The sequence below is a fragment of the Triturus cristatus genome, chromosome 1_2, assembly GCF_964204655.1.
Source record: "Triturus cristatus chromosome 1_2, aTriCri1.1, whole genome shotgun sequence".
NCBI lineage: Eukaryota > Metazoa > Chordata > Amphibia > Caudata > Salamandridae > Triturus > Triturus cristatus.
Genome location: NC_140580.1, coordinates 438,213,190 through 438,234,316, shown reverse-complemented (window position 1 = coordinate 438,234,316; position 21,127 = coordinate 438,213,190). Strand labels below are relative to the sequence as shown.

At 46.5% G+C, this 21,127-nt stretch overlaps 1 protein-coding gene across 2 annotated transcripts in view; it reads right to left on the bottom strand.

Annotated features, from left to right (window-relative positions):
- Positions 1 to 21,127, bottom strand: part of NOC3L (NOC3 like DNA replication regulator) — a 426,444-nt gene that overhangs the window by 340,324 nt on the left and 64,993 nt on the right. For both annotated transcript variants that reach the window (XM_085605900.1, XM_085605907.1), the window contains exon 5: positions 15,704 to 15,760. In XM_085605900.1, coding sequence (XP_085462026.1) covers positions 15,704 to 15,760 — 57 coding nt within the window. The remainder of the gene's footprint in view (positions 1 to 15,703; positions 15,761 to 21,127) is intronic.

Below are 21,127 nucleotides of genomic sequence, written 5' to 3'. Positions count from 1 at the left end.
CTTTCACCCCTGGCAGCAGCCCGGAACCGCGATCCCAGCCCACTCTGCACCCGCCAAGCCTGGCCGGTGCTGGAGTGAACTAAACCCACGAGGACGACCCCACGGCGACTGTGACCCCGAGTCCGGCACCCAAGGATCCCCCTCGACTATCCTGAAGAAGCTTGCAGCCTCAAAACAGAGTGCCACCCCAACCGCGATCAACAAGAGGGTAAGATTTCCGACATCAAAAGGCACCCCTGCACCCGGCGCCCCACGGCCCTCTGTGCCCAATCCCGGGGTACCTACCTATCCTTCAACTACCCAACTTACCCCTCGAAGTGGTGGTGGCACCCGAAGAGTCCTCGTCCCCGAGCCTGCAGTCTTTTTCCAAACCGGAGATTTCCCATAGAAATCAATTGAGCGCCCGACGGCTCAAAAGCACCCTGCAGCCAGCCGCCCGAGTGGCCCTGGCAGTGAAAACTCTACTCTAACCTACTTCCCCACTTGCCCTGAGTAAGTGACCAGGAGCCCAGCTCCCACAGCCACGTGGCGTGCCAGACAACAGCCACCAACCAAGGCCCCCCTATCCCTCATAGGATAACATTGGGCCTAACTCTCACTGCACCCGGCCGTCCTGAAACCGCTGAGGGTGAACTAACTGTACCTACCTGACACTGGGGGACCCCTGAGTCTATGCCCAGAACTTCAACTCTGCCAGTCGAGTACTTACCCTTAAACCGCTAACTTCATTTTCCTCATAGGGTAACATTGACTGGCTTTTGCTTGAAAATTCTTCTAAGTGTGGACTTTTCAAAACTTCAAATAATCACCAAAAATCAGCCGAGTGACAAAAACGAATTTACTCACCTGCTCTTAGGTGAGCTCCCAGTGCTGGATATTGGTGCCCAGCACTGACTCTGAAAAGTACTCACAACTATACATACCTTTAACTCATTTTTCTTCCATAGGAAACCATTGACTGCTTTTCTGTGAAATTTCTTCCAAGTGTTGATTTCTGCAATTTCTAAATATTCCTCAAAAATCGTATAACATCTGAAAACGTAATTACTTACCTGTTTTGGATAAATGTCCCAGTACTGAGTTTAGACACCCAGTACTGGATTACAAAAGTAACGATAACCTACTGTACCTGTAACCTACATTTCCTTCCATAGGGAATCATTGATTGTTTGCTCTGAAATATTTTCTAAGTGCTCACTTTTGAAATAGCTAAATATTAGTTAAAAATCATTACAGTACCAAAGTCGACTTTTAACAGCTGATTCTGAGAACTGACCCAGGACTGGATCTAGGATCCAAGCCTGGAATTACAAAAGTAATCTACAAAGTAATCTGTTGCATATAATCTGAATTTATCATTGAGCTCAATGTATTGTGTTTAGAAAATAGAATGGTTTATTGCAACCAACTGTGACTATTTACAAAAATCCATTGCTTATTGCAAAAGTATTTATATTCAACCTCTCATTCTGAGAAAGTATATTTGTATTCCCTTTGTGGTTCTAAAAATAAAACAAGCATATATTTTATATATATAAACCATTGGCCTAGAGTTCAGTTATTGAGTGTGTGAGACCATTTGCTGACTGAGGGTGCACAACAAATGCTTTACACTGTCCTCTGGTACTGCCTTACTGCTCGACCAAGCTACCACTTTAGAGAGTAAGGTCATACCTAACTTTAACCTCTATCAGCCCCTGGGGGACTGTGGACTCTGTACACCCTGTACCTATTAGGGAACAGTATATACAGAGCCACTTTCTCACAGTGTGTCCATGACGTGGACACCGGAGACAGCCCACCGGTGAAACACCGAGCCTACCGACTCCCTGATCGGGTCCGGTCCTCCATTCAAGCCGAGGTCTCGAAGATGTTGACCTTGGGAGTGATCGAACCCTCAGACAGTCCCTGGGCCAGCCCCGTGGTCCTGGTCCCGAAAGCGGCTGCCCCCGGTGTCGCCCCAGGACTCCGCTTCTGCGTGGACTACCGGGGACTCAATGAAGTCACCCGAGCCGATGCCCACCCCATTCCCCGAGCCGACGAGCTCATTGACCGACTCGGGGCTGCTCGGTTCCTCAGCACCTTCGATCTCACCTGCGGCTACTGGCAAATTGCGCTCACAGAAGGGGCCAAGGAGCGGTCCGCCTTCTCCACCCCGGATGGGCACTATCGCTTTCGCGTGATGCCCTTCGGGATGAAAAATGCCCCGGCCACCTTCCAGCGACTGGTAAATAGAGTCCTGGCCAGGCTGGAAAAGTTCAGCGCTGCCTATCTAGACGATATCGCAGTTTTCAGTTCCGAATGGAGTGAGCACCTCCAGCACCTCCGGAGGGTGCTAACCGCCCTGCGCCAGGCAGGCCTCACCGCGAAAGCCAGCAAGTGCCAGATTGGACAAGGTTCGGTAGTCTACCTGGGGCACCAGGTCGGAAGCGGCCAGGTCGCCCCTCTACAGCCCAAGATCGACGCCATCCTAGCCTGGGAACCCCCCACTACCCAAACGGAGGTCCGAGCCTTTCTGAGCCTCACGGGCTACTACCGGAGATTCATCCGGGGGTACGGCAGCCTAGTCTGTCCCCTCACGGAACTCACGTCCATGAAACAACCCAAGAAAGTGCAGTGGACCTCTGCCTGCCAAGAGGCGTTCGATGCCCTGAAAACGGCCATGTGCACTGCCCCAGTCCTCCAGGCCCCCGACTACTCCAAGGAGTTTGTGGTACAAACGGACGCCTCCGAGCATGGAATTGGGGCCGTCCTGTCCCAGGTGAATGACCAAGGCCTAGACCAGCCCATAGCCTTCCTCAGCCGAAGGCTGTTGCCCAGAGAACAGAGATGGAGCACCATCGAGCGCGAGGCGTTCGCCGTAGTCTGGGCCCTCAAGAAGTTACGCCCCTATCTGTTCGGCACCCATTTCAAAGTCCAAACCGACCATCGCCCCTTGCGATGGCTCATGCAGATGCGAGGAGAAAACCCCAAACTACTGCGGTGGTCAATCTCCCTCCAGGGGATGGATTTCACCGTGGAACATCGCCCTGGTACTGACCACGCCAACGCCGATGGCCTCTCCCGGTTCTTCCGCCTCAGCGAAGAGAACCCCCAAGAAGATGGGTAGTTCTCTCCGGCTTTCAGCTGGGGGGGGGGGGAACGCGTGTTAGACCCGGCCTCGTGGCATGGCCATCCCCGTCCCCGCACCACATAACCTGACCCACGCACCTCATGCAGCCCCCGAGCACACGGCCTAGCCGATCCTTCCCACCAGACCACACACCCACCCGACCGGACTTCCCCGTCCGTGGCCTTCCTCCTTTCGGCCACACCGGGCCCGCGTGCCCACTTCATGCACCATGATGGCCGCCCGGCCACAGCGCGACCCTGGCCTAGAGGCGCCACTCCGGCTGGAGGACATCGCGCTCCCATTGGGATGAGAGAGGGAGGAGCAGTTTCCATCGCACCTCTGAGCTCCCCTGGGAAGGTGGGTTTCGATCGGCCCTCCAGCCTCCCCGAGGGCTGGCTCCACGCCTGCTGGGTGTCTGGGACTCCTCCCGACCCGGCCCTGAAAGGATCAAAAGACAATGGCAGGAAACCCCGACAAGCGACCCCCAGGTGACAAGAACCCTGCCTGCACAGACTCCGGACATCAAAGAGGAGTCGACCTATAACAAGGGGTGCTCTGGGACTATCCGGCAGATTTGCCTTTGGAAACACCTGAGCCCTGCTGAGTGACTCGCGGCTCCCCGAAGATCGTAAGACCTCCGAACGTGTGCTTGAGCCCTGCTGAGTGACTCGCGGCTCCCCGAAAGATCGTAAGACCTCCAAACTTGTGCTTGAGCCCTGCTGAGTGACTCGCGGCTCCCCAAAGATCGTAAGACCTCCGAACGTGTGCTTGAGCCCTGCTGAGTGACTCGCGGCTCCCCGAAAGATCGTAAGACCTCCGAACTTGTGCTTGAGCCCTGCTGAGTGACTCGCGGCTCCCACAGACTCTCCTGGTCCCGCCGGACTCCGACGACGACAAGCGTATCCTCCAGCTCGAGGGTTGTGAGCTGCGCGCCGGGTACGCCCCTGCATTTGATCCATATCCCCAAAGACTGTCCCGCTACCTCCTACCCCCCCCCCCCCCCGAGACTCTGTGAGCCCGTGCTCTACTTGTATATATTTGCCTTGCTGATCATAAAAATCCTACGACTCCGATCTGATAAAGAGTTGTTCTTAAGAACTCACGGTGTGGTGTCTCTGTCGTGTGGTGCAGAGTGTATGATCCTAGATACAAGATTCTTCCCCTGAGGAGTCTCCCGCCAGTGCCCGGCTACGATACCTCGAGGGTTGGTCTCAGGATAGTCAGGGCCCCCTCCGGGCTCCTCTGAGGTCGCCTTCTAACACAGGGCAAGCGGGGTGCCTCACAAGTGTGGTTGTATACGTGCGGACACAGATGGAACACGCGGAGCCCAGGCGGAGTGAGCGATCACCAGCCTACAGAACGGTGCGGACGCTCTCATTGAGGCCCTGGGGGCCCGCTGCTAGCCAATCCCCGGACTGAACCACCAGATAGGCCACAAACAAACGTACAGCTGATATTGAAGTGCGCTGGGTAATGGAATAGTTTAAAGTGAAAGCCAGCACCCTCACAGGGCAACAGTCACAGCGATGCATCCTGCAGGCTAACGGGCAAAAGTACAAACGACCATCGCAGCGGGGGCTAATAATGAAACTGTGCACTGGAGCCGATAGCCTGGGAGTGTGTGGAGCAGTGAATACTGGAGACAAGGCCTAAAACACGTACGCCATTAATCGGGGGTGGCCCAGTCGAGCCCATCAGGACACAAGCGAAGGAGTACCTTCACAGTCTGATCCCCAATTGGGCGCGCAGAACCAGTCGCGCTAAGCCATTGATGAATATACGGCTCTGTGAGTTAACTGCGCGTGCAAGACAGGCTTTGTAGTGGTGCAGCAGCAGCCTCGCAACAGAGAATCAGTGCGCTCTTTCAACAGGGACCAAACCTAAAAAAAGAGACAGCGTGGGCCCACGTAAGCTGGCACAATGGGGAAGCCGGACAAGTTACAATCCAAATTGCAGTTTGGACTGCGCAAGACTCCCCAGTCCCGTGAAACGAACACACCAGAGTTCGATGGGCCACCAGATGAAGTAGACACAGAAGCGGTGGTGAGCCGGACCTCAAGCATATTTTACGTGCAATGCAATAGAGCTTAACAAACATGGATAGCAAAATAGACGCCATCACGTTCCGGGTGGACAATGTCTGAACAACTAGATATGAAGAGTGACAGGCTGGACGCGGTCGAACAAAGAGTGTTGAATGCAGAAGACACAATACAAACAGAGGTTAGTGAGCACAAAGCAATGGATAAACTCCTAAAGTCACTCCAGGCCAAGGCGGATGACCTGGAAGCCAGGTCACGCAGGAAAAATATCCGAATTCTTAGAATAGTGGAGTCGACCAACATCAGTTACATGGAGCAGCATGTGGAGAGCATACTGGTGGAACTTCTGGACAGGAGCACCGTCTCTATAATGTTCGTTGTGTAGTGGGCACATAGCTCTCTGGCACCTCAACCAGCGCCGCGGCAGCTCCGAGGCCTATTATAGCTAGACTGTTAAATTACAGAGATCAAGATGCAGCCCTGTGTAAATCTCGAGAATTGGGCACACTTCGGCTGGAAGGCACAGAGATCTCTTTATTCCCCAACTTTACGCAGCAAGTTCAGGAGGTGTGCCGTTTGTTTCTCCATGCCAAGAAGAAGCTCTGCGATCTAAACGTACAGTACAGTATGCAATACCCGGCGAAACTGCTGATAAAATCAGAGGGCAGATTCCATTACTTCACGGACCACAAGTCAGCACTGCAATATGTAAAGCAGCTGGATCGAGCTGGAGGCAAAAGAGGCTCCCCAAGGGCGACTCCGAGCAAGGACAGCAACACAAAGGACTTGGAGGAGCACTGAGACTGTGTGGCAAGACTAAAAGAGAGGCACTGGCAAAGGGCGCAAGCTGATGTTGCCACCCAGTTGCACTGGCAGACGAGATGGCGTGAAAGAATCACCAACGCCCACCAATTACTCAGTAAGACTGTTCTGATGATTGGGGAAGGATAGAAAACTTAATGCTAATCCTGTGAGGGACATACAAGTGCACCTGGAAAGACCATATAAAAAGTTTGACAAAGCATGGGTCATACTAGAGCTTACACAATATAAGAGCCATCAGAGTGGCAAAGGGGCACCGTGCATAGATAGCATGATAATGTGGGTGAGGGGAAGGGTTGGCATGAGTAGAAGTCGGGAACATCTGCCTCCAAGTGTACTTCACTACAAACAATGTTATCTTTGTTGTCTTGTTACTCTGGCGAAGGGGGGGGGGGGGGGGGGCTCGAAAGCTATACTAGTTGGGGACATGCATACCGTGGGTGGGACCAATGGCAATTGTTGTAATGTTTGAGAAAAAGAAAGAAATAATTAGACTAGAGGCCGGTTAACATTACTGTACAGCTCCACATAAGGAAATATTACAGACGTAGACACAAGCAAGACAGGTGATAAAGTGGATCAGCAATTGAGGTTACTTACTTGGAACATAAGGGGGCTTAATGACAACAGGAAGGTGGTGGCATACCTCAAGAGAAAAAAGTAAATATCGCAGTCCAGCAGGAAACACACTTACAGCCAAATAGAGAAGAACGTACACACCGCAAGTTGCAGGGGCAATGCTATGCCGCCAGCTACACGTCTCATGCCAGAGGGGTGCTGATTTGAGTGGGATGGCAGTCTGGGGTGACTTTAACAGGATTGTCAAGGATCCGGGGGGGGGGGGGTGATTACACAATTGTAAAATGAAGAAAAGAAGATCTGACGTTCTTACTCATTGGAATCTATGGGCCAAATTATGACGATCCCCAATTCTATCGCACAGTGGAGGCCAAAGTATATATGGGGAGGTGACTAACTGTATACTTGATCCCGATATAGACCATTCCAGAGGTCACCCCAGAAGCCCTTCAGTAGCAGCCAGTGCCATACTAGACATGATGCAGAGGGAAAGGCTTGTGGTCATATCGAGACAAAGATCCACAGACAAGGCGGGGTACACGCACTACTCAACTGCGTACGATACACACACCCATATAGACTACTGGCTAATATCCAACAAAAGGAAAGTGAGGGTGCCTGACTGCATACACACGTACTCTGATAATTCCCCGGTGCAGCTCACACTCGTATATGCCCCACCCAGAATCCCATCTTACACTTGGCGGTTCTCGCCATACTCCCTGTTAGACACAGCCTTCAAAGCAGAATTACAGCAGGCAAAAGAAGAGTTCTTTGAAAACACGATAGACTCGGTCACCACGTTTACGAAGGTGTGGGAGGCATTCAAAGCTTATATTAGAGGGATATCAATTTCCAAACATGCAGGGAGTTGTTACGTTCTATCAGAGGTAGGTTAGACACCCTGGAGAAGGAGATAGCCACCAGGGAGGGAGTACTGCAGGAGGAGGGAGGGTCCCAAACAAGAGCCGATATTAAGCAAAAATTGGAAGCTAATGACGAGATTAAGCATATGGGGAAAAATATGCCACAGCACAGGCCGATGGGGAGAGAGACAGGGTAAGGGTGACACTAGCAAGTATACTGAGCCCCCCTAGAGTGTCAGATGCGATCACAGATGTTACAGATGATGGACGGACTCAAAGTACTCCAAATGAGATTGTAAAGCAAGTACTACAAGCAGATGTATGTATGTATGTATGTATGTATGTATACATCTCCCAAATACAGACTAATGAGGACGCACTAGCCGACTACCTGACCCATCTCAAAATGCCATGGTTAGCCCCCGAGCACAGAGAGCATTTAATATCGCCCTAACACTGTTCGAAATCACTAATGCACTACAGAGCATGGCAGCTGAAAAGGGACCTGGATCCGACGGACTGACAGTGACATTTTATAAGGCCTCCCAAGAATTGCTAGCACCGCACCTTAAAACGCTATACGAGGAGATGGCTGAAAATGGGTTAATGCCCCACTCCCTGAGGGAAACTATTGTTGCCACAGTGCTCAAGCCAGGAAAAGCACTAACGTTTTGCTCATCATATAGGCCGCTATCATTACTTAACGTTGATGCCAAAATCTACGCAAAAATCCTGGTAAATAGACTAGAGCCCCAGCTTCCAGGACTTGTAGGCCCGCAGCAGGCGGGCTTCGTACTGGGCCGTAATCTAACCTATAACTTACGCACACTGTTCAGAGTCTTGCAACATGTGTATCCAGGAGTCAGAGCTGCGGCTGTGTCCTTGGATGCAGAGAAGGCATTTGACTTGGTGGAATGGGGGTTTATGTTTGCCGTCCTCCCCAAAATAGCTGTAGGGGACATTTTCATTAGGTTAATCTCCACACTATACACTGCACCGACAGCCAGCGTGCGTGTTAGAAATATGGTCTCTGAGGCCTTTGGTGTTTCTAGAGGCACCAAACAGGGGTGCCCACTGTCCACACTGTTCTACGCTGTGGTGGCCAAGCCCCTGGCCTGTGCGCTACGTGAATATCACAGCCACAGGAGGCTACGGTTTCCACGCTACAGGCTCACTATATCGGCCTATGCAGATGACACTATGTGCGTAACCTGGACACCAATCTTACCCCTATACTCAGAAAGGTGGTGCAGTTTGGAGCACTATCGGGCTTGAAAATTAATTGGGAGAAATCAACCATTTTCCCACTTACCCCAGCCACAACGACCCCAGCACTTGAGTACCCCCTGCTGTGGACAACAGAGTCAGTATGCTACTTGGGAATCGGAGTGCATACAGATCCTTCAGTGGTAATATTCGAAAACTATGAGGCAGCCATACAGAAATTGAGTGAAGATGTGGACAGATGGATTAGGCTCCCGCTGTCACAGATAGGGCGCATAGCTTTGATGAAAATGGTTTTATTGCCCAGATTTGTATTTCTTTTTCAGAACATACCAATGTCACTGACAAAGGCTGTGTTTAAACTCCCTTACTTTGCCATATGACCTAGGAGGCCTAAATGTTCCTGACCTGGAAATGTACTACAGGGATGCCCAGAGTACCTTTGCTCACCACTGGATACATGGGCCACACAACACACCTCACTTATATTTGTAGAAGGAGGCTGTGGACCCGACCAACCTACAACAGACCCTGTTCCGCAACCCGCCTGACGACATGGAGACTTTGACTCCCTGGCGACTACAACACAGGTGTGGCATGCACTCCTAAGCAGGCAGAACGGAGCACAGCTGTACTCCCCACACGTTCCATTGAACTGGTGCCTGTGGTTTCCGGTGGGTCAAGAAGGCGGGCAAGGAAGGCATTACGCACCTTGGGGATAAGCACACTGGTCGATTTCTTCACTGATCGGGTGGCAAACAGCTGGGACACAATTCAGGAGCAGTGCCCAAGTATGTCGGTGATCGCTAAGTAGCACTACCACCATGTTAGACGCACATGGCAAGAGCTACTAGGGGAAGAAATGCTAGAACCACAGCAAATGGGGGCACTCTTAACACTGATACAGACAGAAACACCATGTAAATTAATCAAAAGAATTTACACAAGTGAACAGGAGGCACGTAAGCCAGTGATTCTGAAGGTGCGACTTGAGTGGCAGTGTGACCTAGGGTGGCCCATAAGCGAGAAGGGCTGGCAATACTTTTGTGCTAAAACCAAATCCACCACCGGGCGACACAAGCTCATACATTTAGAATTTTTACATTGAGTATATTATACCCCTGAAAGACAGCATTGTTAGGGGCTGCAAGAAGATTAACGATGCTGGAGGTGCTGGGAGGACAATGCGGGGTTCTTGTATGTGGCCTGGTTATGTCCTGGAATAAATGAATATTGGCGTGAAATATTTAGGGAGCTGGAAACTATAACAGGTACAGTGATAGGCCAGACCCGAAACTAGCATTATTGGGATATGACCCAAGTATTGAGAAACCCAACTGACCTATAGTAGCTATTGGTTTATTACTGGCCAAGAGGCGCGTGGCGCTACGGTGGGGAAAAGGCCCTACCCCAAAGGCAGACGACTGGCACACAGATTTACTATACCGCAACATGCAATAGGGTACGTTGAACGAGTTACTCCTTCCGAAAAGTCGACCTAAAACTGCTGGGGCCCGTACCTTTTTTTTTTTTTTTTCTTCCCTGCTCTTGACCTCCCACCCATCCCCAAACAACCACGTACCAAACATACCTAATAAGTAAGGAAACAAAAGTGGAGAACAGGGCGACTTACCAGACAGAATGATCCAAGTAGACAATATTGTCTAGTATTCTCAAATTATTGAAAGTGCGATGTCCATCTGCGTATAGACTTTCAGCAAATGTACCAAGACGAGTATGATGGACTGAGTAAGCAATTTCATTGAATGGGTTATATTTGTGAAAATGTGTATGACGAAATATGGGGGCCCTACCGAGCCCAATGCATCGACAAAGCAGTTATCTCTATTGCTCAAAAGGAGAAGCGCCATGACAGATACCTAGCGATATGTTTGTGTCAACTGGTCTTGATACGTGTTGTCATGTATGCTTTAATAAAAACAAAAAAAGTGATTTCTTCCCCCTGCGGGAGAAAGCCCTATAAGCTTCCCCCAACAGGTGTAGTGTGTTCGGGGTGAAGAGACATAGTTACTGTTTGGCTGGGGTGACTCCCTTTGACGCACCCGTGATACCCCTACCCTTAGAGCTGTTCCCTCTATAACCCCCCCCTGCCCTCAGAGTAACCTCATTTAGCCTATCGGGGGAGGTGGCCTCGACGCACCCTTCGAATTGGGTGCTGCGAAAGGACACCCCACGGAGAAGGCGTCTGGAGAGCACACCTGGCCTTTGGCGTATAAATGCCTTTCTTGATCTTCTCTAGCATCTAATACACCTGCACTCAGAAAACGAATTCCTTCTCAAACAGAATTTGATGTTGAACTTACGGCTTAAAGCCAGAGACACAGAACCATGCATGACGCTGGATGAGGACACTGGAGTGAATGTCCCTAACAGCAGTATCAAGTGCATCAAGGGCACGCCTGATGGTGGAGTTTGATACGATTTTCCCTCTGAGACAAGCCTTGTGGCCATGTTGCTTATATTGTTCTTGGAGATGCTGGAGAAGTTTCTCAGTTTTGTCCTTGTGGGCCCCATCATATCGCGAGAGTAGGCCAATTGAATTAGCAGTCCACCAATGAGTGGCAGATTGCGCTGCCACCCTTTTGCAAAAAGAACAATTGATGGACAGAATGCAGAACAATGTCATACATTCACCCCAGTACAGGGATCTGGGCCCAAATCCATCGTTTTTTTGCTCACCATGCCATTCCAGTTTGGACCCAGCCATATGCAAATCAGTCTTGACCCTGCGCCCAATGGGAACAGTCCAGCCCAAACTGCCAGGCCAGGTCCTCCCTGGACTGGAAACAAGCATCCTAGGACCGGTTTCGGGCTTTCAGCCCTCATCACCCAGGATAGCTGGACTCCAGTGGCATGGAGAGCACGGGACCCATGTCTAGGCAAACTCGTCCCACTCGGGGTTACAAATGAAAAAAAGCACAATTGATGGACAGAATGCAGAACAATGTCATACATTCACCCCAGTACAGGGATCTGGGCCCAAATCCATCGTTTTTTTGCTCACCATGCCATTCCAGTTTGGACCCAGCCATATGCAAATCAGTCTTGACCCTGCGCCCAATGGGAACAGTCCAGCCCAAACTGCCAGGCCAGGTCCTCCCTGGACTGGAAACAAGCATCCTAGGACCGGTTTCGGGCTTTCAGCCCTCATCACCCAGGATAGCTGGACTCCAGTGGCATGGAGAGCACGGGACCCATGTCTAGGCAAACTCGTCCCACTCGGGGTTACAAATGAAAAAAAGCACAATTGATGGACAGAAAGCAGAACAATGTCATACACTCACCCCAGTACAGAGATCTGGGCCAAAATCCATCATTTTTTTGCTCACCATGCCATTACAGTTTGGACCCAGCCATATGCAAATCCTTCTTGACCCTGCGGTTCCAGTATGCTTGATTCTGGTTCAGGGAAGACCTGGCTTGGCAGTTTGGGCTGGACTGTTCCCATGAGGCACAGGGTCAAGACTGATTTTCATATAGCTGGGTCTGAACTGAGGTGGCGAAGTGACCTAAAGAATGATGATGGACTCAACCCAGATCTGTGACTGGGGGTGAGTGTCTGAAAAGTTTCAGCGCTCCTTCCATCATCTCCTTGTGTTTGCTTTGTTCGCCCTAAGTTGGCACGGTATGTCCAGACATGGGTCCCTTGCTCACTTTGCCACTGGATTCAAACTAGCCTGGCTGATGAAGGGTGTTACCCAGAAACCGGTCCCAGGATGCTTCAATCCAGGTTCTGGGAAGACCTGGCTTGGCTGTTCGGGCTGGACTGTTCCCATGAGGCACAGCGTCAAGACTAATTTGCATATAGCTAGGTCTGAACTGAGGTGGCGAAGTGAGCTAAAGAATGATGATGGATTCAACCCAGATCTGTGACTGGGGGTGTGTGTCTGAAAAGTTTCAGCGCTCCGTCAATCATCTCCTTGTGTTTGCTTTGTTCACCCTTTTGCATACTGCATCAATTTTCTTACTCTGTCTGGTGGAGGGTGTTAGAACTTTTGACCTTAGGATGATCTTCCCCCAAACATTTTGCCTTACTGCTCCATTTCTTGCGGATCTTGTTTTCGTTGGCTTTAGGACTCACCAGTGCTAAAATGCGAGTGCTCTTCCATTTGAACATGATGAAATTGGCCAAACCCAATTGGTACATTTAATTTACCTATAAGTCCCTAGTAAAGTGGTGCTACATTTACACAAGGCATGTTAATTAAATGCTACTAGTGGGCCTGCAGCACTGATCGTGCCACTAATCTAGGTAGCCCCTTTAAACATGTCTCAGGCCTGCCAATGCAGCCTGTGCGTGCAGTTTTAAACTGTAATTTTCAACCTGGCAAAATAAACCTTTTATCAGGCTGAACATTCCTCTTTAATACTCATAAGACCCCTCCTTGGGTAGTTCCTAAGTAGACAATAGGGAATGCTATTTAAAAAGTTGAACATTGTGTTGCCTTATTACATTTAATAAGTACTAACTTTTAATTGGGAAGGGGTGAACATTTTATGTTTGGTGTCTGGAAAATTGTAATAAAAAATCCTCTTAAGTAAAGTCAGATTTTAAGTTACAAATATCAAAATGCTAGGGGCCAGATGTATCAAAGGGTTTTACCCATTCTGTGTCTATGGGAAAATGTGTTCATACATATGGCCCTATGTTTTGAAAGTTATAAACAATCAAAGGGTTGTTTGAATGAATTACATACTTTCTTACTAAAGGGCAAGATATTGAATAAACTTGACCAGTGTTTACATTACACGCTTCTTCATTTACAATGTTCAAATGTTTACATTATACTTTGACTAGAAAAAGGATAACCACTTTTTTTTTTACATATATGAAAATACTTTCCAAAGCTAGAACATATAACAATCATGCTACATTAGAAAAGTTTACAAAAAAAAAAACCGAAATGACCACCATGACAATAAATGGTGCATTGATAGACACACGAAAGGAAATAAATTGTACTTTAAACCAGTACAAACTATTTCATTTGAGGGGATTAGTTCAGAACAGCTCAAAGGAGGCTTAAACCCTTCCAGGGTTCAACATCTGGGTTAAAACATATGATATGGAAAGGATTATCGTTCCTATCATTTCTTTAAACATTCCTTACTGGTGAACACTATTAATAAATTCCCAGAAGGCTCGCACCAACCCGTTTCGAACCGCAACTGACTGGGGGTTCTCTTCAGGGCTGTGGGCTGGTGAACGCTTGTGTGTATCTTATTTCTTCAAAGCTTGGAAGCAGGAAAAACTCTCCGCAGCTTAATTTAGCAATTTAGTCGAGGGTAACACACATTAACTGCATCGGGATGTGTGAGGAATTTTGGACGCGCCTTTCCAGAGACTTACTCCAAGTTTTACATCCCATTGAAAGCCGTGGAGGAGGGGTCAGTTTCCGTTGGCAGAGTTTATCACCAGTTGCTAAAAAATTTCAATGATCATTGGCGGTTGTTTGCTGCTGTGCTGGTGTTTTTGGGCATCCTCGTCATTGCCATTGTGGTCCCTTTGAGCTTGGATTCCAAAATTGCTCACACATCCCAATGCAGTTAATGTGTGAACCTCGAATAAATTGCTGAATTGGTAATAAGCATCCAGTAGAGACTAATTGTTAATTATGTTTTACTCTAAATATAAATTTGGCTGTCTATTGGCAGATGTACTGTATCCATTTATAATTCCAGTGGGTTTGAGTCTGCTCCTCGCACTTGATTCAATGACTTTCTTGTTTATATAAGCTTGCTGCTTCTTGCTGGATAGTTTGCTTCCCGATTCTCGTTTTTATCACACCCAGAAGAGCACTGCTGTGTCACGATTAGATAGACTGGGACATTGTATCCTTCACCTGCTGAATAAAGGGCTGTGCAGTGCATAAGGGACTATGTTATCTCTCTCTCTCTCTCTCATGTTGCTGATCCTTTCCTTCATGTTACTGCTTGTCTGATTGTTCCCAGCTCCGGTTTTTAAAAACTTTCCTGCAGTTGCACTCACTCAGTTTTTCTCCGCCCCCTCCGCACACACACCAGCAAGTCATTCGTCACTAATAGAATAGCGGGTGTCTGTCGTTTAATAGCTTTTAAATCAAACCCAGATGAAGGCCCATGTTTGCATGTCAATAGAGTGCCTCCAGAATTGTTTTTCTTATGCTTTGTAAAAAACCATCACAGGAAGGCCAGTTGGTGTGTAAGTGGGAGGAACAGGTACTGGTCAAGAATGACAAAGTTAATTGTTAAACTAGTATATACTGTTGTACTGAACACAATTCACCTTTGCACTCCTGATTACACTTCGGACTTACCAAAATAAGTCATCCCAGTCATGAGAAAGAAACTTAGGAAGCACAGGGTGCTCTATACTGTACGCAACATAGAACAGAGCTCTAAGGCACTTCCAGTTTAAGCAGAGAACCCTCCCACACCAATGCAACAGAGAGAGCTCAGCTTACTGCAAAACTGTTTAGAGCAGGATTAGTGAAACACACCAAATGCCCCGACCCTCAAATATGAGGTAGTCATTTATCATTCCAAGTAAAGTACAGCAACATTTGTAATAGTACAAGATCATCCTGATTTACCTGCAAATGAATAATACAAGTCATAAGAGCAAAGATTAGCATAGCTCTGTCGAGACATGAGAAAACACCAAGCATAAGACAAGGCAAATCACTTCCATGGAATGCACCACAAAATAACCACTGATTGTGGATGTTGGGACAGGGAGCAGTCTCAGACAGCCTTATGTCCAAAATACAACCTAATTGAAGACACTGGACTTAATGTTTAGTGCTAAACATGGGATATACACCCATCAACTGTAATGCCAAATACAAGACATAAATTATCATGTGCCAATTACCAATTTATTTCCCTTGGCCAAGTAGGCTTACCAGCTGCATTAGCAAAAGATAAAACCTTAAATTATGCAAGGCATTCCAAAATTATTTGCTTTAAAGTGCCCAACAAAGTAAGTGCATTTGGTTTACACTTTTCCTTTAAGAAAAAGTGTAATTAACTTGTGGCTAAGCAAAATAAAAATATACCTGGTGCTTCCTCTTCTGGCTCTTCTTTCTCCTCTCCTTCCTCTTCAGCAGGAACAACTGTAAGCACAGAGTGAAGTTAAGAAAAAGCTAAATGGTTTTAACTGAGGTTTAAAATGGCTTCTGTTTTTAGGACAAGGTTATGAATGGTTCTGCAAGTCAATTTTCCAAACTACTAATTAAAGGCCAAATGAATATACACACAGTTAGTTACCCAGTCAGCCTCATCATATGCTGAAACTAAAACAGCTTGAACTTATGGGAGATGAACAGTATATGAATACACCTTTTTGTGAAGGTAAAATTTCTAAAGAGGTTGGAAAGATCTAGCTTTTACGACATTGTTCCCACAATCAGACAAACATATTTCTATAATATAAAGTGCTTTGAAAGATGCAGTTGAAAGGAAATAATAATGGCTATGATACAAATTAAACAAAAAAAATGAACAGAAATTTGCAGGATTTGGTGAGCAATACATTAATAAAAACCCATAATGAACAGGTCATGACCATACTCTGTATTTTAATAGTTGCAGAGTACAGTACCCGCTTTGGCGATTACCGAGCTTTCAGACGGTGATGGCGCAGCTTTGCTAATTTCATTAATGTAAGCTCTGTGACATATATATATATATATATATATATATATACACACATATACACACAAATATATAATAGCCGTGTATATATGTGTGTGTGTTTATTACCTACTGGCAGTCGACAGTAGGTAGTTATAGTTACAACCATGTTTCCATTGGAAAAGTGCTTTTTGACTTGCCCATATCTTTACAGCCGGTTGACGTATCTTTACAAAATGTTCCCAAAAAAGTGCCCCGGTGATTCTTGTTACGCATGGAAAGTTTCGGAGTGATTGGTTGAGCTGGGGATGAGAAAATGCAATTCAATGCAGCGTTGTGATTGGTCTGAGTGCAGTAATTCGGCACTCAGACAAGGACAGGGAGCATTTGCATGTTCCTCAAGAGGCAAAGTGCGCATGACAGTTTGGTCGGCCCAAGACGGTCAGCTAAGCAGTCATGCCCACTTGGAGTGTGCAAACAACTCCTTCCCCGTGCCACCAGCCCAGCCCCGCCCTAACCCAGCTTTGTAGTGAAAAATAAAATGAGAATAACGAGGTTATCATTATTTTATTTTTCCTTTCTCCTGCTCCGAGAGCACTGGGGCGACGCTCCTCTGCTTTAGCGGAGGAGCCACCCCCGTTTGGTGATCCTTTGTTCACTCTATAAAATTTGCATCCCGAAAACCAGTCCCTGCCCATTTTATTGGCATAACGCAAAATGATGGGGTCCCCTGCACAGAATGTAAAGAGCCCCCCCTCCCCGAGTCTCCCATACCTCACAGATGCTCATTGACATTGGGGACCCTGTGAAGGATTGAGGGGCCCCTGAAAGGGTGCCCTCCCACGCAGCAGGAGATGACGTTATGAACCAGGCCTTTTCTTCACTATGTATGTGAGACTTTTCCTCAAACACAACTTTCCAGGGTCCTGCCGACTGACAGCTATTTAGTGTTCAAGAATATCAATGAGTATATCATGAAGCAGTTCTTCCCAAACATTTGCCGCATGCAGACAACATTTTACAAAAAGACAAGCCTTGAAATAGTTACTGTAAATAAGAAGGTTAAGTCAACTGGGTATTGGCTGTGTGCAGTACTGGGCATGGCGTAGTGTGGGGCGTTTTATGGACGAGGTCCCCTGAAACATTACATCATACATGCCCAACAGACCTGATTCAATCAGGAGACTCGCAATTTTTGAAGCCGCAAATGGCTTTATTTTAGTTGCCTGCTGCCCGAAATTGCCTCTGCTTCAATAGAAGTCAATTGGGAAAACAATATTTCCCCGATTTGTTTCTCAAAATCTTTGACTTTTCTGTCTCATAATGTTGACATCTGTAACATGGCAAACACGTCAAGATGATGGACTGAGTGCTGAAACGTTTCAAACATTCACCCCCAGTCAAGAGATCTGGGTTACATCCATTGTTCTTTAGCTCACCATGCCACCCAGGTTTGGACCCAGCCATATGAAAATTAGTCTTGACCCTGCTCCCCATGGGAACAGGCCAGACTGATCTGCCAAGTCCTCCCTGGACCCGAAACAAGCCTACAGGGACCGATTTTGGGGTATCACCCCTCATCAGACAGGCTAGATTGAATCCAGCAGCACAGCAAGCAAGGGACCCACATTTGGGCATACCCTCCACACAACAGGATGTTGGACGGAGTGCTAAAACTGACGGGGAGTGTTTGAAAAGTCTGAATCTGCGGTTTACCAACCCACATAGCAATATCTAGGTCAGTTTAAAAAAATCTATAATGTTCCCAAAAAGTTTGGTTGCATATTTTACACCAGTATTCTAATTTACTTGGCTCATAGTTTGCTTATAACCATTTAATATTTAGTACATTTACTTGAAAATTATGTTGTAAAATAAATTCACTGTCTGGCACAGTTTTATTAATAATGTTAATGATAAGAAGGAGAGAGGAGGGTTGAATCCTCCAAGGCCCCTAAATTATAATCTAGGCTGGCTCGAACAGTCCCTCCATATAGGTTTTTACATCACAGCAACTAACACTGAAGTTAGATGGCGACACACCAGTGCTTAATTTGAGCCGGTGGTTTCCGGTGCTCGGCAGCAGCACTTAACTGTCTGCAACAAGGTGGTGCTGTAGGGCTGATTTAGAGATGAGCTCAACAGTTTATTATTAATTCAATATACATTCAAAATGACTATTAACTGCTGCCCAAGACATTCTTATAGCTTTGGGGGCCTGAAATAGCTTTAATTGTCACACTTGTAGTTAGTAGTTGTGTAGTTACCATCATTGGCGGCATAAAAGGGGCAATGTTTGGTGCAAGCTGCAGTGGCCTACTAATAAGAGCCCTGGCACTTTAAAAAAAAAAAAAGAAATTAATCAGGGACGACACCCCCAGTGGTAGTGAGGAATTATAGAAGTGGGCAGCAGGCAGCACATGCAGAGAGAGGGTCGGTCTTTTTTTTCTTTTTCAAATTAAGCACTGACCATAGTGTTCTTCAAAACAAATATTCAAGAGGAAAAGATATAAACATGAACTCTTATAGTTTTTTTATCGCTTCATGTCTTAAAGGCATCCTGTCTTTTAAACAGACGCCAGTTCAATCACTTAAACGATTAACGAAACCAAAAACCTATTGGTTAAATAAAAATCCCCATACATGCACTGAACACTGTTTGCAAGACGCTTATATTTTCGTGTTTTTTAAGTAGGCCCTACAATGTTAAAAGTGCTAAATAGCATGTGCTTGTCCGATATTGTAAGCCAATTACTCCAAGAGCAGCAAACTGCTGATGAGGCATTACAAATTTCCCCAAGCACAGTTATACTCAAATCCATTTTGAAAAGTATTAAAGTTTTCCAAAACAAAAGAAAAAAAAATACAAGTGACACCGTGCTTCTCAAATACATTACAATACTACAGTTCTCGTTACGCGCTAAGTCCAAAAAACAAATCGAAACAGTAAAGCTTTTTGCGTTTGCCATTTACAGCTATATTTGCATTCTAAATTGGGTGATATCGTTTGACAAGCCTACTCAAGATGTTTATAAATCTTAGCTATAATGGAAGGTCGCTCACTTTCACTTGGACTGAAACGGCTTCCCCATGTTTCTACATTTTAATCTTGTAAGGGATTATCCAATGCAATGGATCATCATTTTATGCACACTAATGTGCTGTAACTTGCCTAGGATTATTAGTTAACGCTGGACATGTCTGCCATCACGCAAACTCCTGATCAGTTGGTATAGGTAGAATATAGAATTAAACATTTTTGGCTAAGTTCAATGTATGTTTGAATTAAAATTCTCCCTCTAGCATCCAACACATTTTTTTCTCACTACAGCTAACAATTATTTTGATAAACATCAACTAGGCTTAAACTATTAGTTACCAGACACTGGAAATGTCATCAGGTCTGGCTTCTGAATGAAAGAGCATTTTGTGTCACTAATGGGCGTCAACACTAAATAAGTCATCATAGACGCATTTGTTAATCCATTCATCGTAGAAGCACTCATGCATCAATCCACTGATTCAGCCTTCATGTCATCTTCTGACATAACTGCAATAAAAGACACACAAACTTAGCAACATATGGAAGATAAATTGAAAGAATACAAGTAGAAAAAGAAAACATGCAGCCTTCCAAGCACTGTGGGCATATGCATTCAATAACAAAACTAAACATAGTATTGAGTGCTCACTTTGCAAAGGCATTGTAAATAGTCTATCATTGTTTAAAGTTGAAACATGGTCACAGCATTTAGAGCCAACATGTTGCCTATCTTGGAATGGTAAAACAATGAAACATTATGAACAGCATTCCATGATGATTTCCTGGTTTACAGGAAGTGGCCATATGGAAGGCAGCGCACTACAGATGAAATGAGTGGCAAGCATGCAATCTGTTGGCACTGCCTGGAGAGCTGTAGTGTCCTCTTCAGAAACATTAAACAAGCATTGGCATAGCCAATAGGTCTCGCTTTTGGGACCTTATAAGTGTTTAGCCATGCAACAGTTGCATAACTAAATACTAATAAGGTCCCAAAAGCGAGAACTATTGGCTATGCCAATGCTTGTTTCTGTTTATTACTGCTCTGTAGTAATGGCGGCGCACGGGTGCCACCATTACTACATAGAAGTAATAAACAGGAAAATAAGAACTGGCTCACGGGAGAACATCAAAGCGGCCGCGAAAGTGAAAGTGATCGCAATCAAACATCAAAGCGGCCGCGAAAGTGAGGCGCGGGCACCCGCGCACATGCACTGTAGCTCTAGGCTTCAGTGGCAGCACTTTTTTGAGCCCTCACAAAAAGTCTCGCCAGACCAGCGCATGCGCTGGGTCAGGCGAGACCTAAAAAAGAGAAGGAAATGAATGAAAGGTTACATTTAAAAGAAATAAAATCTGTGTCAGAACCGGAGGCTCAGATAATGCTCGTTTCTTTTACTGAAAATTAACTGCAGCCAATCCGAAATCAGTATAAACAAAACTACGTTTTCCATTATTTTAACCCACAGCAGTCAACCAATCACTGTCCTTTCTGCTCCTCAAATAAGATTAGCACCATCTTGACCACCTTGTTGCTCAGCAGTCAAGATAAGTGCCATATCGTCTCTGAGCATCACATACTGCCTATATGTCTTATTAATGCTATATATACTGTATGGTTAAGTATTATTCCGATTGATACGAGCATTCGGCTCTTACCGACTGCGTTCGCTTGGTTTTACAATTATGACGCAGGCCGCTACTCGGTTTGAATGTTTAAATGCTGAGGGACCTTTTGATCCATGTCTTTGTGTGTGACACTTTCCTGCAGGTCCGTGTATAACAAGCCGCTGTGGTTTTTATTGTAGAG